We start from the raw sequence: 27,086 nt of genomic DNA, 5'->3' as shown, positions 1-27,086 counted from the left end.
ACATTAAAGTGCTGTACACACTAGCCAGAAGAATGTGTTGTCCAATGAGTATAAGAAAGAAAGAGATATAAAAATGGAAAGGTAGGAAGTCAAGCATTTACTTACTTTAGACCTGGATCTGTTTCTCCATATTCATCCAAGTAGGGTGCAGGATAAAAGCAGCCCCTGGTTTTACCTTCAATGAGGACAACTTTGCATTCCCTGATTCTTGAAGAAAAGAATAGCTACACTTAAAATAAAACTCCAAGCAGGTTCTTCCCTAGTTGGTGAGCTATAATTTATGTCAAAGTAATGTTTATCTCAAACAAAAAGAATCAAATGCTTTGGCAATGTTCTGAATTCTGTCCTTCTAATACTCCCCTTTATTCTTTAACACATTGAATTGTGGCTACTTACTTGAGAAACATGCAGACTCCAGCTCCACATTGGAGAGCATGAGAAGTACAGGCTCCCAGCTCCTCCCCATTCACCAGTTCCTGACAGCAAGTATTCTGGGAACACAACATTGCCCCACAGAATAAACACAATACTGGGTGTTTTTGTTCATCATCAGAAGACCGTGGGCATCTAGAAGAAGTGTAACCAGCGTGTCACAGTAGAAATTAAAACTTTAAAAAGAAATGTTCACTAAGGTTAACGTTCCTTAAGAAAACCCTAAAAAGACCTATCCAACCAATTAAAAACCCCTAATCACAATCAAACAAAAAATCTAAAACATATTATGTCACAATCATTTCACCTATCTGCCTCCTTACGTTGTCTTTTCACACTGCTTGAAATTATTTATCTGCAATATATCTGCTTTGAGTAGGAGGCTGAACTAGATGATCAACAGAAGTCCCTTCTGACCTCAATTATCCTATGATTCACTCTTCTTGGCATAAAACAGTGCCATCATCTGGGCTTGTTGTGTCTAGTGCAAAAATAATTTTCAGGTTTATGGCCAAACCAAATGCACATTGCATAGGAGATAAAATGACCAGCAGACTAAGCTATAAAAATGTTATATGCTGTCTTATCAATCAAGTGATTTCATTTAGCAAGCTGTTGTGTTTCACACTTAAAATGAACAGGTGCTAGTATTGGCCAGCATAACCTTAACAATGCCTGCACTTCAAAATAATTTCTGTATTCTTTCAACAACAGTTACAGTAATTGCAAGAATATAAAATTCACTAAAAGTGACAAAACACCTAAGAAGACAACTAAATATGCCACATCTTACCTAAACTGAGAGGCTTGGTTCAGAAGGCAACTGTAGTCTTCAGGAAGCTCTATTAAATGATTTCTTTTCCTAGGATACCTGGGTAAGTGGAATAGAACTATTATGATAATAATAAAGACCAAAGTAAACAATTGTATAAATAACCACAAATCTCTGCTAAGCTTTTGGTAATTTCTGCAAAAGTCCACAATTCTAGAGCCATTCTTCAGTCCTGGAATCCCAAGTGAGATGCTCCACATGAGAGCTTCAATATTTCCATATTCCAGCAAATGTGTTGAACTTAAATTTCACATACAACCTACATGTATGAAGACATTTCATAATTCAGTTAGCTTTTGTTCTTTCCTAGAGCAGGACAGATTACTTGTCTAACAATATGGTACAATCTCAATAAAGACTCATTGTATGAGGAATAATAAACAAGACCTTTAAAGAAGTATGTACTTCTAGTAGTAGAGTAGAAGGAATAAAACACAAGGTCTCTAACCTGCCCACAAGCACTTCATTCTTTCAAGTGTTTTAAGTCAGAAACAGACAAAAACAACAACAATAAGCTTACCTTATTGCAATGCTTTTCCCTTTCAAACAACTTAATACCACTGGATCAGTACACCACCTATTTCAAACAGACATTTGTAGATGACAGCATTTGATACAAATATGCACTTAGGTTCATTAAATGAAACTAGTAAAGTGATAAGCAAACACAAAACACTGATAAAAGCATTGATAGTTCTACCTAAAACTTTGCAAGGTAAAACGGGGGTGTTTTTATATAGTTTTCTTTAGGAGACTGTTTTAAATTTGCATACAGAAGGAAAAACTCCTGTGAAAAAAACACTTCAAATTATCATCATGTACATGAACCACAAGATTTACACAGAGTTTAAAAATGTAAGCAGTCCAGACATACTCAGTTTCTGAAACTGGGCTACAATACACAGCACATTTTGAAATACATGCACTAAAAGGCACAGCATAAATAAATACTGTACATTCTAATAGAAAAGCATTTGCTGTTTTTATTAAATAATCATCACCTAATGATTATTTTACAGTCATTTATTGCATGATGTGTGCTTGCTTAGAATGGCCAACCATGTCTATTAAAACAATGGCAAGTATTGGCCAGTTACTGAATAGAGTAACTGGTATGTTTAAGATGTCTTTTAAGTCATTTCTAAAAAAAAAAAAAACCACAAGGGAGAAAGAACTGCAGCAGATGGTCAATCTAGTACGCTTCATTTAACACATTTCTCAACAATCATCAAATTCAGTCTTCTGAAATAAGATTCTGTGAAAAAACATATGGTAACCGGCATGATGATTTGGCAACTGTTATTATTACGTTAAATATGCAGCCTCCTACTTGAAACCTCTTTTTCTGTAGCATTGTAACTACTTGTCAATCCTGCTTCTAGTGATCTTTCCCAATGTTCACAAGCACTATCTTCTCTGTTGTCTTAGAAGCACTGCTATATCTTAAGGCAAATATGTAAGAATGAGTAAGACAAACTTATTTAATAGTTTACTCATAAAAATTAATCTATTGCTTCAAAAGCAATAATACATTATGCTGATACATAATACTTCACATGGAATTGAGCATTAGAAAACTGTATGTAGGGAACTGTTTAGGTCAGCTATAGGGACGGCTGGAAATCAACAGTTCAAAACATCCCTAAATTGAAGAAATCTAGACAACAAAGGTTAAAAAAACTAGAGGTTAAAAAACCCAACCAAACAACAATGCAGTAAAAGCTAATGTGAGTCAGAGAATTCTGCCAAGAACCAGGAATAATCATTACTGCCACCAGGTGCTCAAACAGTCATGTGAAATTCTCCAACATAATATAGCTGGATGATTCTTAATTGTAAATGGGGGATGGTGTGATGTTGATTTACTCTGAGCTTTTGAAAGCAGAATTTAACCAATTCTTTCTTTACTGCTAAAGAAAGTTTTCTTTACTACGACTTTCACAAACTTTCAAAAGGCTTGGAGTAGCCTGATTTAGTGGAAGGTGTTCCTGGCCATGGCAGGGAGGTTGGACCCAGCTGATCTTTAAAGATCCCTCCCAACCCTCTAACATTCTCTGACTCCATGACTGCATATGGGAATGTAGGTAATGCTCAAACTTTACCTTTTAACCATTAAGCCAATTTCAACATCTACCAGTCTATTTTGCATATGCTGAGAAGAAATTAGACAAAGTCTCACCCCGGCAGCTATGTGATTTTCTACATTCTCGTTTTATAGCTTGCTGTAGACAGACTGAAAATAGGCAAATGAACACTGAGTGGCATATCAAACAAGCAAAGGTTTAAAATAACTACTGTCTGTATGATTTCACATAAGTCTGCAAGCACTATTCCCTTAAACTATAATTAATATTGGAATTATCAGAAAATAGAGAGTACTTTATGTTTTTGAGGTGCTTTAAGAGATTCAGTGTACCTGTGCAAAATGTTTAGAACTTCAGCATGAGTTTGAGCTCAGTCATTATCAGTTTTGATCTAGAATTCCCACAGGGCTACCACAACAGCAAAACATGGCCTGTCCAGTCCCAGTTAATACCTTTGAAGCAGTGGATTTACTGTGTCCTGATATTCATGGAAGAGCAAGAACAAATTTGTAGGTAGAGAGAGGTAACTACAAAGTGCCTTGAATTGCCCTTCTTCAGAAACTGCAAAAGAAAACACGAACAACTGCTTATCCAGCAGTGCTGAAACACTTAATTCACTCAAATCAGAAACCTCCCGATCCCTTTTTCATTGAATAGTCTGTATTCTACAGTTTCAGCATAGATCCTACATAGTACAATTGGATATTATTCTGTCAACTTAATCAAAGCTATAATGATTTGGATTAGTTGAGGATCTGTTTTAAAAAAATTGATATATATTATTAAGCATTTTTAAATGCATAAGTTGCTGCAGTAACAGAATTCCTTGCTTAAATTACTGCATAACACACAACACAAGTGCAGTAGATTTCTGTACTTGCATTTCAGTTTTTCACTATCCTTATGATAGTCCTCAATGATACCACATTTTGCTGTAATCAAGTTATAGCTAACATTACATAAAATCAGACTAATCTTATCATTAGTTGAGGGGTCTCTGCTACAGAAAATTATGTTGCTGCTTCACCAGAAAGACTCCTCCCTACAGAGTCAAAGATCCAGATTCCTGCTAAGGATAACAGTATTGCCCAATGTGCAGAGATTTTGACTTGTATATTCTAATAAAATTCAAACTTTGTTCACAGTTTATATAAATCAATCTTGTATTTTTGTTGTTATACATTATATATGTTATATTTTGTCTCAGTTATTAATAAAAAATATCGTCTTTGTTTCCCAATAGTTGATGATTCTGTGTCTCATTGAATTTTGACACATGATTAAATATTCATTTTTGGGGTTAGTATCAGTAATGCATTAGGATCCTTCAAGTAGGAGGCTTAAGTTTTATAATGTGCTTTTTATCTATTGGGCTTTGTTTTGCTCAATCCCTGTATCTTTAGCATTTACCAACATTAGCGTTACACAAAACCACCGGGTTTTTAATATATATTTCAGGCAATTTCTCAGGTGATGTGATCTAAATTCCTGAAATTATCCTTAAACCGCTGAATCTTAATCAACAAGTACTTTCTATCAATACATCACTGATAATTCACATATTTGCATTTACTCAGAAGCAATGCTCTTCTATGCAAAAGTGGCCAAGATAACTCAGCTTCAAGTGCCTGTCCCTTCCTTTGCAAATTAGTAATTCCTTTACTTTCCAAGTCTTACTTTCATGTACTGACTATTGTTTAGTTGTGAACATTTATAAATTCTTTCACAACAAAGAAGAACATACATTTGTTTTCTCATATTTACCTTGCAGTAGTTCCTCAGGTGGAGAAACTCCCATCAAATAATGAAAAAATAGAGCAGCACAACGAAGGTAAGGCATGATGCCTTTTTTAACACAATCCCACACAAGCCAGCCTGGAATATCCTGACTAAAGCAACTGTAAAACACAAACGAGAAATAGTTGCAGTAGTTCATAGCGCAAATCATTATAGCACTACCACATTTTGGCTGGCATTGGTAGAATGGGGGGGACCCTCGCCCGCTCTCTCCGTAGCCTGTCCCGAGGGAGCAAGGTGCCTCACTCTGCTCTCGGAGCTCGGCTCCCGCTGGCCGAGCTATGCCTCACCCCGGTGCCCCTTGTCACTGGGATTCGTATTTCCTACAACGTGCGGAGGAATCCGGGTGGGTGGGGCTGGGAGGCGGGGTTCCCAACCTGCTCTTTTTGCCTCGTATTTTGTTGGCAGACTTCCTGAACGCTTGTTCCTTCCGCCCACTTATTTGTACTAGTCCATCGCGGGCAAAACTCGTCCCTCTCTGTGCTCTGGGCCGAACTGAGTTCGCCTAAAGGGGACCTCACCGGGGCGAGCAGAGCCGAACCGAGCCACTGGTGAGTGAGGGCGAGCGCTGCCGCCGGACCGGGAGGGGCTTGGCAGGACCCGCGCCGCTGCTGCATCCTGCCAGCTCGGATTCTGCCATCTCCGGGGCATCGCTGGGCTCCGCGGGGCAACAGAGCCTGACTGGCACTCCTCGGGGCCCGAAATGCCCCCGCGGGGGCTGAGGCGGCGGTCCCGAACCAGGAGGCTCCTGCTGCCGCCCGACACGCTGCTTCTCTTCTATCTACAAGATGCGGATCTCGAATAAATACTCCGGACAACTGAGCAGTGCTGGGGACGGCAGCTAGAGTTGTTCAGGTAGTGGTTGAGGAGGGCACTTGTTGCACGTGGGGTCAAGCCTGAATGTGACAAGTGCCAGCTCAGGACGAGGTTTATCAAGAAGCAGGATAGTTTGCTCGTTATGGGGAAACAGCCGAGTCGGTGGCTGCCGCTGCTGTCCTGATAATCCTCTACGGAAAAGGGTCACAAAGTTATCCTTGCATATTTAGGCTGATACATGTAGTGTGGCATGCAGTCTTGGGCACCTGGATGGAGTATGCTCGCTTTCACAATGAAGGGAGGAGCCAGCAGGGAGAAGACACTGGTGGGTGGGTGGGTGGTTGAGCACTGGGCAGAGGTGCCAGCCGTGGCCATGGGCATTGGGAACTTTCCTTGCAGCTCCTCTGTGCTGGATGCCTGCTTCATAGGCTGCTCGTCTTCAGAGCTTTTTGGAGACAGGTGGCTGCTGTGAGCAAGAGGAGTGGGGATGTCACACACTCGGGGTGCTTGCTCAGCAGGCAAGGAGTTTGCACTGGGGCTCTGTGCCATGTGTCTCTCTGGTTATGCATTCCTGCAGAGAATGTGGTGCAGACGCTGAAAGCAAAAAAGGAATGGCTGCATCGAGCAAGTCCGCCCAGCCTATCAAATCCTGTGCTGGAGGAATTCTTTGTCTCCACATCACTGCTGCTGTGTATACCCATGTGCCAGGCTGGAGGAATGTCAAGTTTGGGCTGAAAGATCTCCAGTCTGCCAAGCCTGGGACACAGTGGGCAGCCTCTGGGACATGCACATGAGCTCTATGGTTGAGACCACACAGGGCTTGAGCAATGGGCATCTCCCACCGTGGACTGACTTGGTTCATCCCTGGCTCAATGTTCTGGTGCAAGGACTGTGCAGCACTGCCTGCCCTGCCCTCTGAAGTGCCAGTCCTGCTGCCTGAAGGACACTGAGCTTTGCATTTCCTTTCTCTTGCAGGACTTTTGACCAGCTGAGCTTCCCTGAGTAGAAGACAAGATTCTGAGGGGTAAAATGACCAGTTCTGGGAAGAAGCTGATCTGCCAGCACACAGTGGACCTGAACTCTGATGACACACATTTTGCTTGCTGCCTCTCCACACTGCACCTTGTATCCCTGGGTGTGGGCAGCACACTAGGGGCTGGTGGGTATGTGCTGGTTGGGGAGGTAGCCAAGGAGATGGCTGGTCCTTCCATTGTCCTGTCCTTCCTGGTGGCTGCTTTCTCATCTGTACTGGCTGGACTCTGCTATGCAGAGTTGGGGCCCGTGTCCCCAAGGCTGGCTCTGCGTATCTCTACAGCTACATTAGCACTGGCAAGATCTGGGCTTTTATAGCCAGGTGGAACCTCATTCTCTCCTATGTGACAGGTACAAGGCCAGGCAGCATGCCTGGGCTCCTTCCAGCACCGTGCTGGCAGCATGGGGGGCGTCGGGGGGCAGTGTGTGGTGCTTGGGGGCAGGATGTGGGGTGGGATCAGCAGGGAGGTGGGTGCTCAGGTGCAGGTGGCTGGTGCCAGTCCACAGGTACCAGTCTGGGCTCAGACTAATGCACAGATTTGCCATCAACCAGGTACAGCCAATGTGGCACAAGCCTGGAGTGCAGCATTTGACATCATTGGTAACCACCTCTCCACCTTCTCTGCCAACAGGATCTCAATGCAACTGCCAGGAGTGCTGGCCGAGCATCCAGACTTTGCTGTAATCCTGATTTTGCTGCTTACTGGTGGGTGTGCAGGAGAGCAGCTCCATGGTAACATGGGTGATGGCATGGGAGGCCTGATGGGTCTCCACCCACCTCTTCTGTCCCCACAGTACTGCTGGCTTTTGGTGTCAGCGAATCTGCCCTCGTGAACAAAATCTTCACAGCAGTGAACCTGTTGGTGCTGAGCTTTGTCATCATGGCTGGCTTCATCAAGGGAGACATGAAGAACTGGCAGCTTTCAGAGAAGAACTAGGTCACCTTCTCACAGTCAGACTCACCGGGTGACATGTAAGTAGAGCAAGTGTGCCATGCCAGGATATGGCATAGGGCAGGCATGGGCCCTGCTGTCCCTGCACCTCACAGCAGCTGCTCTACTGCATTTTTTCCAGGAAAAAAGCTCTTGGTTCTGGTGGGTTTTTCCTCTTTGGACTGGAAGGGATGTTGACCAGTGCTGCCACCTGTTTCTATGCCTTCGTGGGCTTTGACTGCATTGCCACCACAGGTACTGCCTTGTGTGAAGGTGGTGTGAGCATTTCCCCTGCACAGCCAGCAGCTGGCCAGGAGCTGATGAGGGAGGATGCTACATGGTGAGAAACAACACTCATATACCCCAAATTCTGTGAAACACAGCCACCAGCACTTAACTTCCAACTTCCCCTTTGCCCAAGGAATGGGCACTGAGTTTATGAACCACACTTGTATTAAAGGTTCAAATTAGACAACTGTACCTATCAGAAAAGTCTGAAAAATGGGCACTAATGCTCAAATAAGCAACAATGTTCAGCTTTCCACTTCTCTCCCTTTTATAGTAGGGTCATTTCCTTCTTTCTGGATTCTATTTGTAACATAAGACATCTAAACCAAAATAATCAAAGCAAAGAAAAAAAATAAATACTGCAGTCAGACTTATTTCTTTCCACAATGGATACAGGTATTTTTTCATCCTCAGGCTAATGATTTACTCTGCTGTCCACAAAAAGTAGTCACTTTAACTAAAAGCACTTAGTTAAGAGCATGGGAAGAAAGCACAAGGCACTATGCTAACAGCCCATTCAAAAAGAGTAATTTTTTTCCTGCCGTCTGTGTTGTCCTGGTCAATCCTGTGGATTGCTGTCTTTCCAGGAAAATGTAAAGCTACAATTGAACTGCTACTTACCCACTAGTGTACTGGCAAACCTCTCTACAGAAAGACTGTGCAGACTGTGCCTCCTCACTGTTATCAGATGAGTGAGCAGCAGGGGATTCTGCACACAAAAAGATGAATCCACTTGTAAATGCACTCCATCCTGACACACTTCTTTTGCAAATACTAAAACCATTTCTTAAAATTATTCAATTGCATTACAGAATTAATTCCTCTTTAATTTGCTTGGTTTTTTTTCTATTTGCTGTTTTTTGTTTTAAAAATGTTCTAAGACTGAATCTGTAAGGAAGAATCAGGATTATTCCTTTGCTACTTATCCTCATGTAAAGAACTTCCTTTCCTTGAACTTTTGAAGTTGTCCTACATAGCTTAAGCTACAGCAAGTTTTTAAACATCTAGATTTTATTAAATTCTTATCATACTGAAGAAAAAACAAAATACTAGCTAGAAAGTCTATAGGCTACTGGTAAATTTTAACAATGTTATGAAATAGAGAGAAAAAAAACAAATCCTCTCCTATCAGTTTACAGGATTCTGTATTTTGGATCTCTGTGTTTACTAAGTTGAAGGATGAAGATTTATTTTCCAAATCCATATTGATTAACATTGTGCATCCCAGTGATGCTGGCAGAACTTTAATTCTCCCACAAGGAGTAAAGAAGAGAAAGTTACCCCTCCGAAATGACTGAACAGAATAAGTACTGGTATATCAATAACTACTTTGTTTTCTTAGTCTAAGCACATAGAAGTGATATAATAAAATGCTCTGAACTTGATGTAGTGCTATTTAATTTTTACCAGAAAACTACCTAGGCCTAAGTGTCACTTATGAGGATATTTATACCTGGAAGACACTAATGGTATCAATCCATTATTTTTAAGAAACTGTCCAAAAATATCAGAAAAATGCACACACAAATACACATCTACCTGTTGCTGAAGAGATGACAATTTGCATTATGTGTGCCAGTGTTGTCAGATGGAAGAGGTAGAGGTGGTTATAGGCTGAACTAACTGATGAAGGTTGCAAGTCTACAGCATCTTCCCAGTATAAAGATGGAAAGGATAACACAGCTCCCACCTACAGTGAAAAGGAATAGGCAAATATTAAAGTGTAAAAAATTTGGTAAAATATATACAAGGGTAGCAATTATACTCTCACTATACATTTGTATTTTATTTCTGAGTATGAATCTGAGTATGTTAATCTATCTTGCTAGTTTTAATTCAAAGTGTTGCAAAAACTCACTGGAAAGTATTAATCATTTGTGCACTAAAGCATACAGGAAAGTCAGAGTTGCATGGTAATTGCCAGTTTAGGGTCATGCCCAGTTCATAAAAAGCCTAATTTCTGGTCTTTGACACAAAATAAAGCACACTGAAAAAAGTGGGAAGCGAGACCAAGCATTTGACAGAAGGGCAGCTGGGGCAAAACAGATTTTATTTGGTGAGTTTGGTTTTGTTGGTTGTTTTCTGCTTGCTTGGGGTTTTTTCACAGAAAAAAATTCTGTAATACAGATTTGTGTTAAGAACAGAAAGAAGAGGTTAAGAAAAATACAGAAGGGAGTGATAGTCAATGCAAAGGAATCAGAAGGTGTGAGATACTGATTGAGACGAAGGGAAAGTGAAGGAAAGAAACTGAGTGGACTTCTTAAGTTTATTTTTTATGCTTAGTAACAACAGAAGTAGTAAAAAAGACTGAGATTGCAGAAACGAAATTTAATGAGAACAAGACAGCAAAGACTTGAAAGTTAGCAGAACTAAAAATAAACTCATATAGCAGTCATATGAAATAATTTGATTAATGCTCATGTATAGTAATTTGACTCATGCAAGTGAACAGATACTATTTACAGAGTAGAGTACACAAAAATTTATGCTCAAAGAAAGTATTAATATGAAGAATAAAATGAACATGCTTACCAAAATGTGGAACATATCTACTTCTAAGAGAGATGGAGTGTCCTCCCCTTTAAAGTTTGGTAGGAGAACTACAAAGTAAAGGAGTTATACATTTATACAACATTTTATACAAATAAAGCAGTTATACATTTAGCACATACTTCCCTCTTTCGGATTGAACTGTTTTATGAGAATCTGATTTTAGAGCCTCTGTCATTTCTGTGTTTACATCAAACAAAGGTCCAGATCTCTAAAGTAAGGATCTATTTATTAACTGCTTACCACTGGACTTGATTATGCATGTTTAGCTATTTCCACACACCCGAACAGTTGACAATTTTAATGAATTTATCTTCAAAATTCTGAGACATAAATTTTTACTTTTCGAGTTCTAACAAATCACACACAGTGTTAAGGGTGAAGGTCCTTAGGCACCTCAACACTAGACACCTCACAACCTCATCCAATACAAAAGCCTAAGAAACACACTCAAGAGTCTTATCTAATAGAAAGTAAATTACAGTGGGATTCACAAAGGCCACCATACTAACCCATCAATAAGAAATATGGGGGAAGTTACATGTTTCAAACTAGTTCTCCCTGAGGCTGAAATATCTTAAGCTAGGCTTCAAGCAGCCTTTTGGAAGTACTGAAAGTCACAGAATTATAGAATGGTTTGCATTGAAAGGCAGTTTCAAGACCATCCAGTTCCAATCCCCTGCAAAGGCAGCAATGTGACTTGCTGCATCAGGTTCTGTCAGGCTCAGACCTCCATCCAATCTGCCCTTTAACACTTGCAAGGATGGGGCAAACTCAACTTCCTTGAGCAGCCCATTCCAGTGCCTCACCACTCTCATGGTACAGAATTTCTGTCTAATAGTTAATCCAAACCTAGTCTTTTTCAATTTAAAACCATTCCCCTTTGTCCTGTCCCTATCCTTCTATAAAAAGTCCCTCTCTCTCCTTTTTATAAGCCCGCATAAGACACTGGAAGGCTGCAATGAAGCCTCACCTTTTCTTCGCCATTCTGAGAAGATAGGTCTCACAATTAAGAGATTATTTTTTGGCTTTATTCACCTGTTTAGAAGAGAATTTGGGTCATTCTGAACATTGCTAGAAACAGCTGGGACCCATCTGTTCCAGACTTCATTATCTGTAGGCCTGGGTAACCTGGGATGAGTTCAGTGTACAGCCCATGATTTCAGGCAACTGAAATGAGCACTATTGTCAAATACTGTGACCCTTGCTTCTATGCTGTGTTAACCGCTGTGCTACTTTGGAATAGGAACTCGCACAACATAAGAGGTAGTAAATGAAAGGAACACAGTACCTCCTAGGAGACGAATCAGATGTTTCTGAATCAGGACCTGTGGGGCTGTTGTTCTCTGAGCAGCTGCAAACTGCACTAATGCTTTAAGGCCGCTGTGCTAGAGCGCAAGAGAAAATGGTTGAATGGGAAAAAAGGCTAAATATAATAGTGATATAGAACTGTAAAAACATGTCTATTTCTACATAAACATAAAAGACACTTATAAATGAATTTAATATGAACATCCATATATAAAAAGACATATTATTCTTTCAAACTGCTCTTTATGCTATGAATCCAAACATTAAGAGATGCCTCAACAGAGAATTATCTTGATGTTAGCAGTTTTCACCCGTTTATAGATGCATGTATATTATAAATAAACCATTTTATTTCAAATATGTTGCATATCTTACTCATCCATACCTGTCTATTTTGTAGAGATCCAAATAAAGGCTTCCCCTCTGTTTCCAAGAGGTTTTCTTAAAATTAAACACAGGAAAAAATAAGCTGGTTTTTTCTACACAATCTAATATTAATTTATTAGTTTTATTATTCTTAGCATACACACTCCATTTTAAAGCTCAATTTCACTGTTATAAGATAATTCTCTTGAAAAAAATAGTCTTAAATGAAACTGATCATTTCCAAGATAAATTACTGTAGTAAGCTTTTTAATAATTTTCAGTTTTCAGATCTTGCAAACTAAGGATTTAAAGAAATGCTGCTTCATGTGAATGATGATGTAACATCCATTCTATGGATTCAGATTTAGTTTCAGTTACCTTTATGCAATGCTCAAAACCATCAAGTTACATTTACAGAGATGCTATGCAGCCATCTTACCCTCACATTTATCATAGAACCAGAGAACATTAAGGGGCTGAAATGGACCCTAAGGATCATCTAACTCCAACTCCCCTGGCATGGGCAGGGACATTCCCACTAGACCAGGTTGCTTAAGGCTTCATCCAACCTGGCTTTGAACACTGCCACAGTTGGGGCAGCCACAACTTGCTCTGGCAACCTGGCAAAATTGGCACTACTGCATTTGACTGTAGTTTAATAGAAAATACTTTGAAAATAAAACTGTCAAGTTGGAATACAGTTCATCTTTCCTCCCTGAGTGCACTGGTTCTGAAGGAGTAATAAGGAAAAAATAAGCCAATAAAAAAAAACTAAATCAAATTAACTCAATTCAGTAAAAAGACATCAATTCAATGTTTTTGTACTTTAGTCACTTAACAGAGATATAACAGTACGCTTGGAATTCTTAAATTTCATTTAATTGGGAGATTTTGGTTGGGAGGCTTTTTATTGTGAGGTTTTGGTGGGGTTTTTTTGAGTTTGTTTCTTTTTTCAGGAGTCTGGCTTTTGGCAGTGATCCCAATTCACATTCCTTGGGTCAATGCTTTGAACCTCCTCGAGAGGTTCCTCTAAAGTTCCTTGTCGAGGCAGCTTGTCTACATGCCCATTAAATGACTTTAATAATGCACTATAACTGGACTCCAGACCAGCACACTGAAACTATGCAGGCAGTTTTACTTTATAATTTCACAGAAGTCTGCTCTATTTGCAAACAAAAATGAATCCAAGGAAGTGATGTGGCCTAGGATAACTCAAACTGTCACAGTGGTCCTTCTGGCTTGTACTCTTCTCCTCTAGAGTACCTGAATGTTCTTCTACTAAGACAGGCCTTCAATATCACAGCTGTGGTAATATGCACTTGCTGGCAAACTCCTCCTTGACACCACCAATATACTTTTTCATATATCAAACAAAACCAATCTGCACAGCATTAAGTACACTAATGCTAATGAAGAGGGTGGCTTCCAGTATTTTCTCAACCTATTTGAAAATATAGAATCCATCACTAAAGATACAATCAGTTCTGTGACTGTTTCTGCCTTATCAGAATATTCCCAATCCACCTAAAAACTTCCTGAACTCCTGATACTCCACTAGAGATTAAAGGTAGACTAATCTTGTACTTCAACAGCTTCATGAAGAAATACTTGGTATAGTTGGCAAGTCACATGCATGGATGTGTACAATTATGTTCTCAATTCCTTTATCACGCATTTTAGACCATCTTGCCCTTTTCCCCACCTGGAAGCCTCTACAGATTTATCCAAAGCTTCGGGTTTATTACACAAGCCTAATTGTGTATGTAGGACGTAAATGAAATGAGATAAACAGGTATATTATCCCAATGAAATCATTTTTCTGGTAACATTTTTGCCTTCAGAGGTTCATGGTAGAGAATGTTTGGTAGCTTTTTCGGTGGGTTTTCTGTTTGTTTCTTTTTTTGCCAGGTACCTACTTAGCAATTTCAGAATATAAGAGGCTCTTCTACAAATCCCACGAAAATTCTTTAAGAATACAGACAAAAACAAATAATGAGACAGGGAGTACTATTTCACAGCTATTGGATATTTAGTATAGGAGATGCCTGCTGGTCAATGTTCTTGGGCAGCCTGAAGATATTAATTGAACATGCATGCATAATGCTACAATCAGTGATGTGAAACATGACCACTAACTGCTGTCTCAAATTAAACTCAATGTTGGCATTCCATACCATATTTCATGAGCTATTATCTAAGAAAAACATCCTATTATTTATATTGCTTTATAGAGAATAATTGTTATTACAGTAATTTCACGACTATAAGGCGCACCCTTTTGACTAAAATTTTGACCCGAACCCAGAAGTGCGCCTTATAGTCCGGTGCGCCTTATATATGGGCAAAAGTTCAGAAATTTGCCAACCCGGAAGTGTGAGCCGTGAGGGCAGCCTGCAGGGTTGCAGCAGCTGGGTGGAGGTGGGCCCGTGGTGCCGTGGCTGCCGGGTGCAGGGGGTCCCGCGGTGCTGCGGCTGCCGGGTGGAGGCAGGGCCTCAGCCAGCAACCGCGTGGGGGGAACTGGGGGCAGATCCTTTCTGCAAAAAAAGAGTGCGCCTTATAGTCCGGTGCACCTTGTATATCGGCAAAAGTTCAGAAATTTGCCGACACCCGGAAGCGTGCCTTATAATCCCGTGCGCCTTATAGTCGTGAAATTACTGTATATAGGCAATTACATATAATTTACTTTACTATACTATTACATATGGCTCATACTTATGTAAAACTTTTATACAATGTGCCTATTTGTACAATCACATTGTATAAAAACAAATAATCAAGCAACTGTAATATTTTCAATTCATGAGAAGGCATAAACAGAAATTATCCTTTACCTATACACTGGATGGTAAAAGCACATGTGCTCCAGGTCATCATAGGAATCCGGGAATCAGCTTCATTCGGAGCAACTTTGAGTCCAACTCTGTAAATGGTGGTGGCAAAGAGAATAAGCATCTCCTTGATACTGCTTGAGTACTTGGCTCTGCAAAACAAGATGAGAAAATTTCAGTCTCAGTTACTAGTAGTGTTAATTACTGGTTAATCCATCACTAACAGAGTCCAAGTCCAAACCAGAACAGTTATTTTTGAAAGAAATATTGAAAACAAAAACCCTTCGTCTGGACAGAGATGAAGAAAATCCCCAGTTTTCAATAGTAAGCAAGTACTTTGACAAAAAAGGCTTTATGAATTGAGAGAGAAAGAGCTAACAGGCTGGAAGATACTATTTCTGTGTATTACATTACAATTCACATTAGAAAAATGCAAACATTACAAAGTAAAATGCCATGAAAACAAACATTGGAAGAAACTGCAATTTTAAGTCCTAAAGTGACAATAATAAGGTGCTAAAAATGGAAGACATTTCAAGTGTGTTTTTAAACATACTTTTTAGCATTTAAGCACTTTTCAAATTACATAAGATCAGTTTATGTAAATGTAGTTTTATGTAAACAAGTGTTTAGCAGTTTTAATGACTTGTGGGTTTTTTCCAAGTCATACACACAACTTTCAAACAATTATATGGCATTTGTATTAATTCTCCATATCTTCATGGACAAAACAATTGTACCGCAAAATCTGGGGTTTAGCCAGGTCACACTTAAACAACACTGTTTAAGTTTAAACTACAGAATCTTTCCCATGAAGATCAGTCATCAAGAAAACATTTGATTCAACTTCTTGACAACAGAACATTTTAATTTTTTTTTTACAAATAAAAGATACATGTGGGTACTCCGCTTAACTATGATGTCAGTGTGAGGTAGCAGAGTACTTACAGCATGACCTAAAAAACGTAAGGCACAGCTGAGCTCACTTGAAAAGTATTTACCCATTCATTCTGTTTTAGTGGGCAAATGTTTTTGCCCACTGGAATTGAACAAGCTTAACGTTACAATTAGTAATGTGGAACATGATCACTAACTGCTGTTTCAAATGCAACGTTGGCATTGAGTTTAATTTAGAATAGAACATAAATAGAAAGAGACAACAACCCTATTTCCCTAAGCGATCCACATTCCATCACTGTGTCCAAAACCACCTGAAATCTACACCCAAAACAGATGAGTAGCAGGAAAATTAAGGCAAACAGACAATAAATACCTTGCCTAGAGGCACAGCAAGTAACCTAAATCACTGGAATTGTTTTTAGAAGATTCCAGACTTCTAGCTTTGTACCAAGAACATAAGTACCAGACTGGATTTGACCAAAGGGTCCACCTACCTCTTCACAGAGTCAATATTCAGCGAATGTTTATGGAAAAGAATAAGTAAGATCCTAATCAGACCAAGCAAATCAAATGTCTTTCCTTCAATACAAATTCTGAAGTATACCTGGGATATTGAAGGCAAAATTAATATAATGCAGAGAACACTTTCAGTAACACTTACGAGGACTGAACTCCAAAACTAAGGATGGAATGGAATTCCAAAGCCGAGTTCCCTGTTCCCTTGTTGGTGAAAGGTGGAAGATTTGGTTTCTCTCCTTCAAGGAAAAAAAAATACATCCACATTAAAAAGCAAAGAAGTTGTAACAGTTTTTACAACAGTTTAAAAAAAGGGAGCAATTTTTTATTTGAAACTGATTTGAAAATAATCGCAAACACACCTCACCAGCCAGACAGTATTTCATGATTCCTCGTTTTCTATTCCCCAAAACAGTAGATTCTCTGTGCCTCCTGTTTCCTAAATACTCATACCTACTTTCATTTTGTCCTTTATAATTAAGTTGTTCTCTTTTTTACTACCTCACAGTCATACAAAAATTTAATTAACCATAAGCATTAGCTGTTGGCATCCTCTCCAAGTGCACACAATTATTTTTCTACAGGAAGATGGAAATAATTTAACAAAAGCCAGAAAATTGGTGAGGGCACTGAAATCAAGACATCAACTCAGAAAGGGCAATAGCTTTTATCTCCAGCTTCATTTGATACTGCCTGGATTGACAGCAAAATATATTCTTTATTTGAAGTTTTCTGCTTGTACTAGTTAAAACATGGACTGACATATATCCCACAGAATAGCTTAAAAATTATAACAAACCTTTAGCATTTTTCATGCTGTAGCCTGATATCCTGGCTGTGACAATTTCCAGCCACCTAGCTAGGGACAGGATTTGAGCGACTGCCTCTGCATCTTCACTGAAAACAAAAATAGAAAGAAGGTTTTACTAAACACTCAGAGAACCACCTTAACTTAAAACACAGAGAACAAAATTAATCCAAATTAACTCAGTATTTGGTCAGTTTTACTGGCTTCAGAAATTTTGAGCAAACAATACAAAATGGACTGTAAGGCTGAATACTAGTTCTAGGTACTTTCTCATTTATTTCACCTCCAAAGAGCAGACAAGCCAAAAATGTTTTATAAAAAATAAAATACAATAATTTCATGACCATAAGGCGCACCGGACTATAAGGTACACCTCTGGGAGTCGGCAAATTTCGCATCTTTGTACATTACATAAGGTGCACCGGACTATAAGGCGCACTTTTTTTTGTCGTGAAGATCCATGCCGCACGCAACAAAGTAACTACAGTAATTTCACAATTATAAGCCACACTGATTATAAGCCACACTTCCGGGTGTTGGAAACTTTTCGTTCTTTGTCCATATATAAGCCGCACCTGATTATAAGCCGCACATTACAATACAGAGTGTGATAAAAGTTATCTATTCTATCACCATCTATTGAGGGTGGGGGCAGTGATCCTTATCTCCACAGCAGATATTCTGCTAATGAACCATCCATTGAAGCCAGGCAGGGCATTGTTCTTTATCTTTTCACAACCAATCCTTCCTCCAGCGAGTCATTTTCTGCTAATGGCCCACTGAGTTCCACTGTGTGACTGATAAAATTACTTCATCCCATTGGAAGTTGCTCCAGCCAGGGGGAAGAGCCCAACATTTCTTACCAAGATAAAACAGAGGTTTTGGGATACTAAGGGAGCCCTTTTCTCCACCGGACTCCAGAGGAAAACCGGATTTCTCCACATCACCACTGGACCTCCAGAGGGAAACTGCACCTTGTACAGGAGCACTGCTCCAACTGAATCACATCTGTCACTGCAGGAGGATGCAGCCACCATTTAATCGAGTTGCTACTAACACCCTGCCTGACAGGGTGTCAAGTTGTACTCTGACTTTGTCAGGGTTTGGAGTGTGTTTCTTTGTAGTACTGTATTTCTATTCTGATTTTCCTAGTAGAGAACTGTTATTCCTAATTCCCATATCTTTACCTGAAAGCCCCTTGATTTCAAAATTACAATAACTTGAAGGAAGGGGGTTTACATTCTCCATTTCAGAGAAGCTCCTGCCTTTCTCAGCAGACACCTGTCCTCCAAACTAAAACAGCAACTTTTTGTTCTTCGTCCATATATAAGCCACACCTGATTATAAGTCACACTTCGGGTTCGGACCAAAATTTTAGTCAAAATGGTGCGGCTTATAATCGTGAAATTACTGTAATTAGTAACGGAATCCTGTGGAGGTTACTGGCAGATGCTCAATTTGCAAACATTTTTCACAGATTGGTGTAGCCTTTAAATGTAGTCCCAAGCGCCCCCACCGTGCGCAGGGTCCTGCACTCCTGCCTGCCCCTGGCTGGCGAGGCAGGGCTCGGGGTGGTGGTGGCAGCTCGTGGTGCTTCAGGGCTGCCGCCGCAGCTCACGGCTTCTACAGCAGCCCGCTCCCTCCCTCCCTGGGCCGCGCCGGCATTCTGGCAGCCTCGTGGTACTCCGGAAGCCCCGCGCCTCCCCGGCACTCCGGTAGCCCCGTGGTGCTCCGGGTGCCCCAATGCCAGCGGGCTCGCCCTGGGCCGCCGCTGCCCCGATGCCGGCGGCTTTTCCCCCCTGCCCGGGCTGCGCCGCCGGGCTTTCCCCGCCATGCCCGGGCTGCTCCGCCACCGCCAGCTTTTCTCCCGGCCTGGCACTGGCCCGATGCCGCCACCGGGTGGACTCTGCTCGGCTCGGGACTGTTGCGGGCTCCCACTTCCGGGTTGGCAAATTCTGCAACTTTGTGCATTATATAAGGCACACCGGACTATAAGGCGCACTTCCGAGTTCGGGGAAAATTTTAGTCAAAAGGGTGCACCTTATAGTCGTGAAGTTACTGTATTTACTGCCAAAAGAAGTGTATTTTGCTAAACAATCAATAAGGAGACATGCAGTATTTTATACAGACAAGAAAGCTCAACCAAGTTTTCCAAAAAAGTTTTCCAAAAACTTGAAAAGTTGACCAGTCCCAAAGCTATATCTCTCTCTTTTTTTTTTTTTTTTTTTTTAATTAGAGGTTACCCAATCTGGTATTTCACCTGTTTATCTTTTGAGCCTGCAATGGAACAATAGGAATCACAGTATTGCACAGAGATTTGCAAAGTGGACAAAGATACTCTCCATTCTCCAAGTCAAATATCTGTTCAACATGCAGACGTTGGCGGAAATTCAGTTGCATTGCTTCAAAGTACCTACAACATTGAAAAGGAAATTACTAGAAAGTGGAATGGCTCAAATGCAACAAAGGTTCAAAGCATAATTATACAGGAAACACTTATCCAAGCCAATAAACAACTCTCTTCCTTTGATTTGTAACTCTTCTACATGCTTGGATGTGAAAATAATAATTCATGCAAAAATGCATGGTATATCACTGATGGGAAAATGATGGTAAGTTTTCCTTGCTTATAATATCCTTATAAATTCCATTAAGATTTTGCAGGCAAGCAATCCTTACATTTTTCTACTCTTCCTTCTTATCTCAACATAATGAAACACTGCATCTAATAACTCTCATATGCAACTCACCATAGTCAATTTGAAACAGGTATTGAACATATGGTTATTTAATTTTAGGAAACACTACTGGTAACATGTCATGATTGATTAATCAGCTATTCATTACAATTACCAAGCCTCATGACTAGACAGTGGAACAGTAGCCTTCTTTTAACAGGAAGACAGAATAATATATTAGAATATCACACTTAAAGTATTTTAAACTGAAAAGGAAATAAGAAACAACTGTGATCCTTTTACAAGTTTCATCAAAATTTTCACCCCCTCAGTGGATGCAGTAAGCCTTCAAATTTCATTATTGTCTTGTTGGTATTTATGCGTACAAATCCAGTCCTAATGTCCAGAGTAAGTATGTAGGATCTTAGAGAGAGAGAAATGAAGTTATCCAACTTCCACACCAAGGCAATAACTAGGTTTGTTTGTTTTTTTTTTTTTGCTTTAAACCATACATGTTCAATAAAATCAAACCCCATTTATGCGAGAAGAGGAAATGTACATACATGGGCATCTGCAGAAGTTCTCATGAATACAGAATATTTAGGGAAGTCTTTTCCTTATAAACAAAAACCCACACATTTATTTTCCCCACATACACAACTATGGTTTTGCAAGCAACTCCTTCATACATGGTAACTACAAGGGTATTCTACTCATTTCAACTTGTTCTATTTTAGAGGATTTGCAGCACTTTTAGGCTGCACATAGAAAGGTATGGCAAGCATAGTTTGGAGGAATATTAGTAAGTTACAACGTCTCTCATGTAATAAATAAAAGACTATACTCGTACATTCTGTGCTCTGTGAAGAGCATGTAGTCCATTTAAATTCCATTAACCCATACAGCAAGTTATCTTCTTAAAAAGAGCAAAGAAACTGAGGTCCAATGTTTCACTACTTAGATCTACAAAGATGTAGATGGATCTACCGAGAGCAGATGAATTTTACTCAAGGAGCATACTTCTGTTTTAAGTGTGTGCATATATTTACTCTGCACTGATATTTTTATTGCAAAAAACCAGCATTATACATGTAGAAAAGTGAATGACAAGCAGTAAAAAAGTTTAGTAAGATTTTTTTAAAGTAAAATGGCACAAGTACCAACAACCTCAAGAGACTGTTTACAACATATGTCATACAGAGAGAAGCTTGTAATTGCATGAACCAACTCTATTTGTTGATAACACTTCAGTGGGATTATTTCTATTATTATTTCACACTGCTTATATAGTTTAGACTTGCCAGACCTATCTGGAGTGAAATGTAGGATGATTGTATCCTACAGCCTAAGAATTTTGGTCTTTTCATGTTCAGGTTGCATTCAAATCCAAAACACTTAGTCTAAATTGTGGGTACCCCAAACAGAAATCCAGCTGAGTCTATAGCAACTGCATCAATTCTTCACCCTTACTTTTCATTAAGAGTTTCTTCACTGATATGGGAGGGGTCACGAACAAATATTGGTAGATTTAACCATTCATATTACTCATACTCTATTCTAGACGCTAGAATCTCTTCTAAACACTCACTGGAACAGATCAGTTTCACCCTTGAAGTACTGACCTGGTGACAGACTTGAGAGTATTGTTGCCAAAAGTAAACCTACTCAATACGGTTTCTTATTCTTGACCAGTTTTACTCCATTTTTTATATCCGCATAAATTATAAAGTCCTTACAGACTCTTCTCTGGGTCTTAGAAGGCCTTAAAACTTTTGCTGTTCATCATCTTCATCAAGTCAAAACATCTCTTGTTCCATATTTCATTTTTAGATGAGTACATATAGTTTTGATCCCTTAATTAAATACCCACTTACTGTACTTTGTTTTCAGTGTACTCTTAAGATGATTTGGAAAACAGAGTAATTAAAAACCATTAAAAGGCAGCAAAGACACATCCTTACTTCTGCCAGCAGGCTGCATGCATTACATGACCACAGCTCCCTGTGTGGGTCCCACAAGGTAAGTCAGGGTGCATGAAGAGAGGATCTAGTGTATCTAGAAATACATAGCAGAAAAACCATTGAATGAACAGCAACGCAACTTCCCATCAGTATGAACAGAAATGAACAGTCATATACACAGAACATGAACCTTCAGATCTTATCCAAGAGTTTGCACAGTCACATTAAAGCTCTACTTGGCTAACTTTTCCAGATCAATCATGCAGCAGAGCAATGACAAGGAGTACTCATTTAAACTACTAAAGGTTTTCCATACAAAGAAAAAAATGCCAAGGTTCAAACTGGATGAAAAGAAAAAAAGGTGCTTCTGTACTGGAATAGATGTGTGGTTGGATTCACTGTCACTGAAGTTTTTAATGTCTTTCTTATTTTATTTTTAAATGAAAATGAAACTACTAAGGACAAGTAGGATTAATAACTTCTCCAATTAATTCCATGTATTTTCAAACCACTGACAAAAAACGAACTGCTGAATAACAAAAATCAGGTCTGTCTTTTACTAATCTTGCACAATTCTAAACAACAGAAACATTATAAGAATATACTAATGTTTTTGTGTTGGATGTGCACCTGAAGTGGGATCCCACTTTCACTTTAATTCTAAATAATACTGAACAATAGCAGTCTTCCATGTCTCATCTGGGGGACTGTTTTTGACTTTGAACAAATACACTTGAATCTGACAAAATGGAAGAAAAAAAAGGACCTAAATTGCACTGAAAATAATTCTGTTTGACAGCAGCTGAAGCTGCCTTAAGTCAAATGGAGACTGAAAATAAGAAAGTAAACCTTGGTATAACACTGAATTGCCACTATGCACTTCTGTGGGAACAAGCATGTTTCAATTTATTTAGATCTTGAAAGAAAAAAGTTCTTGCAGGCCTCTTTTTAACTGATGAGCAGCAGAAGACCATGCAGTAGGATATAAGTACTATAAATTTTGTACAGAAACAGTTCTAGAAAAAGAAACTCCACTCCCTTCTTTATACAATTATTTCAATAGCCCAACATGTCACTACAGAAAATTTACAAGCGCAACTACAAGAGCATAGAACTTCATCTGTACTTCAGGGCACCACAGAAAAAAGGAGAAAAAAATGCAAGTAGTATATGACCTAGATATAAATTCTCTACAACTAGCTCAAAAATGCCATTACCAGTAGTTTGCTGATAAAAAGAAAAATGAATCAAGCTGGATTCTGTAGGAGTTTGTCCTAGGCCTAGGACTATTCAGTACTTGTTAATGATCAAAAGGAGAAAGCATGAAGCATCTTATTAGTGAAACAACTTAGTAAGGATTTGTAAGCATGATAAAAAATAGGGCAATACCCTAGAGAAATATAAAAAAAATATGAACTTTCCTCTAATAACAATCTAGAGTTTACTTCTAAATTAAAGCAGGAATAATGAACTGCACAAACAAAATTTAAAGCTATTTACTACACAGTAGTAACAATAAAAAAATAGGACAGCATTCATTTTGCTCTATGAGTTGACCACAAAACAAAAAAAACCACCCCCACATCTGTAAGTAAGGAATTTAAACTGCAAATTGTAACAGTTGTCTTGAAATATTACTAACTTCCTTTTTCAAAAAGAGAACAAATTGTCAGCGAGTTAGTACTCAATATTATTCTTGACAATAATATTCTTTCATTATTTAAAAGAACAAGTTCTCGCTGATTCTTGTATTTATTGACTTCTTTCCCTCACGTAATACACCAAAATTTCCATCATGTTTAGTCAACTGCTAGTTACAAAAGAAATTCTGTTGGGCTTTGTTTTCCCTGCTACCAATATGCAATGACACAAATAAAACTTTTTTGATTGTGTAACTTTCTTGTATTAAATTTTTTGTTCACTTATCAGATGATATCATATGATCCTTGCTTAGATTTTTTTCTTTCTTTTTTTAGTGTTGTTTTTATTACTTCCTGGACATACAAGGGGAAGAAAACTCCAAACAAACACTCTAATCCTTTTCAGGTTGGCATACTGGCCTCTAATAATGTTCATTTATTTCCTTCATATTGGGAAAATTTGCAGCTGTACTTGAATTAACAGGAACAGTCTTGGTTTTTCTCCAAAGTAACTACTCCCACCAAATCTACATGTTTTATTAAATCCTGTGAGATCAAAGTATTTTCTGATTTCCCTCAACAACAAACCTAAATCTTCATAGACTTCTCATTGAAGTTTTAAAGCATGGATTTTAAAGCAATTTAAAAGTTTGCATCCTTTTTTCTTAAGGATGGTAAGCCATTTAGCAATCTGACCAAACAAACATTTCGTTGGTTCAAAGAGTTTGAGTTCCAGGTACAGAACTGCTTTTAGTCTGAGAAGAAAAATCACATACCTCCTGAGAGTTCAAGAATTCTGCTCCTGTTCTGAGTTAAGGCAGTTGACTTCTGCACACAGGCAGATAATACCATGGCAGCACTTTCCAACTTTACTTCCTGTTCCTCCTGACAAAGAATGCAGGTCAAAACTTCTTTCTCAATGACAGATGGACCTCGTTTGGGGCCCAAAGCAATTCTGGAGTAATCAATTGCTGAAGAGATGCTGTAAAAGCAGAAGACACAGATATAAAATAACCAGCAGGATTTTCTAAACAAACTGCATTATTCCAGACATCTAACAAGGTCATACACTATAAGTATGTCTGGTTTTTCTTACATTTCTTCTTCCATAATAGCATCATCTTTCCCCTGGGACTCCAGTGTGTTTTCATAGAGGAGCTTGTGCGTTTCAATGAAATTCCTCTGCAAGGCAGACATCTGGGCCATTATCTTCTGACGGTGCAACCTCGCTGCTTCCGCCTTTCTCTTCCGCTCAGCCTTCTCTTTATCCTGAGTGCTCTGTGTCTTGCAGTAAGAGAACAAAGAAATCACAGGCAACTAAGAACATCAAAAAAAGAGAAGACTCTTTCCCCATAATAGGCATTCTAACCACAGACATCAAATTCCTTAACTGACAGCCCTTTAATGAGGAAAAAAGTTAACCGTTATCCAAAATACTAACAAATAGAACTCAAATCTTTACACATCGATTAAGTTAATGAACTAAGACTGGACTTCTGTGGTCTACAAAAAGTCACTAGTACAATTCCTAGCTCAAAGATAAAAATCAGTAATACCAGAGTAATTTCAATTAGGTACTTGTCACCTCTCAAGAAATTTTAGTGAGGTGAACATCAAAGTTTTTTCCAGAGTTCAGTTATTCTCCCTGTGAGTGAAACCCTACTGAGTATTCAGTATCTCCCTTACAGAAACTGAAAATTTTACCTTGAACTGCCTATCCATGACACAACAAATGTATCAGCATATTATGCACCTGTGTATTTTATTTTCATAATTTTTTATGGTACACTGGAAAACTTGTTCTTCCAATATTTACTCTTGTATCATATTTTCAAAAATCATAAACAAAGCATATTTCTATGCTTTAGAAATACAGAATTGAAAAAACACAAGTAGACTTTATTAAAACATATAGAACCTAACTCTTCCCATCCAATTACATAAGGGACAACTACAACATCATATACAAGGTTTCCATTCACTGTACCATTACTTTTTCAGGAAATCAAACAATAAATTGCTTCACAAGGAGAACTGTAAGAGATTAATTTCCTACTGACTTCTGTGTTTTGTTTGATACCTTACCAAATCTCATATGACACCTATCTCAAAAAAGAAACACAGCATATGCTGTGTGGTAAGTTTAGAACTAGGCATGCAATGACCAGCCAAGAGATTGCTCGGCAGCAAGCTGTGGCCAAACAAAACGTGTAAGAGCAAACTGGTCTGTCTTCACTCTCTGGCTAAGGGTAATTAGATTCTTCTTTTCTTTTTAAATGCCTACTGAAAACAAAACCACTCCATGGGACTGAAGTCATCTTTGAAATCTCCATTTCATTGTGTCATTTCACCACTAGATTCAGAAGTTATTATGTGGGAAGGGCAAAGAGACTGACAGTCAGAATAATTACTTAAGGCTCAGGTCTTTATACAATCAGGGCAAAGGACATTAATCTCTTGATAGATAACATAAATTACAAGACACCACTTAAAGAGGATTTGTATTTCCGGTTATTGTACAATGACAGTATGATAGAAAAGGTAGTCAAATTACAAAGACAAGAAGCGGAAAGATGAGCACAAATTATTTCCTTCAGCCCCTTCAACTGCTTCACTTAACATGGAAGTACAAACAAAACACACATTAGCTGCTAATAATTCCATCAAACATGTTTAGCACAAATTTCACTTACTAAAAATATTATTCTTGGAAACAAAATCCTAGTTGTTGACAACATGTCAGAAATAAGCCTTGAAAAATCATCATTTTAGGCAATAATAAATTTAGACATGCTATTGAAAATAGCTATTCAAAACATTAAATATAAGTCTTCCCACTAAAGCTTTATTTTTATCATTACCTCATCCCCTTTTGTAGCTTCTGAGCCCGATGCAGCTCCTACTGTTGCCAAACTAGATTTTTCTCTCAATCTCTTCACCATGTCAAACATCTAAAAACAGAGATTTAGATGTTAAAAATAAAACACAACTTGGGTCTTATAACAATATAGATTAATACATTTCTAATGTTACAATATGTAAGTACTGGAACAGGCTGCCCAGAGAATTTGTGGATGCTGGGAAGTGTTCAAGTCCAGGCTAGATAAGGCTGTAGGCAATCTGGTCTATTGGAAGGTGGCCCTGCCCATGGCAGGGGCTTGGAGCTGGATCATTTTTAAGGTCCCTTCCAACTCAATCCATTCTATGATAGACAGGATTAAAACTCTTGGTATTTTGTTTCACATTATTTTCAGATTTTCAAATGGATTAAACCACTGAATACTCCTAAATAACAGAAACACCCAAGACTCTATG

The 27,086-nt window shown here is 38.9% G+C and overlaps 1 protein-coding gene across 4 annotated transcripts in view; it reads right to left on the bottom strand.

The window, feature by feature from the left end:
- UBR1 (ubiquitin protein ligase E3 component n-recognin 1) overlaps window positions 1-27,086 on the bottom strand; it is a 64,933-nt gene that overhangs the window by 2,950 nt on the left and 34,897 nt on the right. For 2 of the 4 annotated variants that reach the window (XM_033062014.1, XM_033062015.1), the window contains exons 28-46: window positions 26,633-26,722; window positions 24,868-25,055; window positions 24,548-24,753; window positions 22,132-22,225; window positions 19,753-19,905; window positions 17,484-17,581; window positions 16,830-16,923; window positions 15,272-15,420; window positions 12,460-12,515; window positions 12,055-12,151; window positions 10,746-10,813; window positions 9,753-9,903; window positions 8,835-8,922; window positions 5,113-5,246; window positions 3,801-3,909; window positions 1,785-1,841; window positions 1,226-1,303; window positions 397-567; window positions 106-207 (exon numbers count right to left, since the gene is read on the bottom strand). In XM_033062014.1, coding sequence (XP_032917905.1) covers window positions 106-207; window positions 397-567; window positions 1,226-1,303; window positions 1,785-1,841; window positions 3,801-3,909; window positions 5,113-5,246; window positions 8,835-8,922; window positions 9,753-9,903; window positions 10,746-10,813; window positions 12,055-12,151; window positions 12,460-12,515; window positions 15,272-15,420; window positions 16,830-16,923; window positions 17,484-17,581; window positions 19,753-19,905; window positions 22,132-22,225; window positions 24,548-24,753; window positions 24,868-25,055; window positions 26,633-26,722 — 2,183 coding nt within the window. The remainder of the gene's footprint in view (window positions 1-105; window positions 208-396; window positions 568-1,225; window positions 1,304-1,784; window positions 1,842-3,800; window positions 3,910-5,112; window positions 5,247-8,834; window positions 8,923-9,752; window positions 9,904-10,745; window positions 10,814-12,054; window positions 12,152-12,459; window positions 12,516-15,271; window positions 15,421-16,829; window positions 16,924-17,483; window positions 17,582-19,752; window positions 19,906-22,131; window positions 22,226-24,547; window positions 24,754-24,867; window positions 25,056-26,632; window positions 26,723-27,086) is intronic. The other 2 variants (XM_033062017.1, XM_033062018.1) reach the window with 1 other exon arrangement.

This window comes from Catharus ustulatus, chromosome 6 (assembly GCF_009819885.2).
Source record: "Catharus ustulatus isolate bCatUst1 chromosome 6, bCatUst1.pri.v2, whole genome shotgun sequence".
Taxonomy (NCBI): Eukaryota; Metazoa; Chordata; class Aves; order Passeriformes; family Turdidae; genus Catharus; species Catharus ustulatus.
This window is presented reverse-complemented; position numbering and strand designations above follow the sequence as displayed.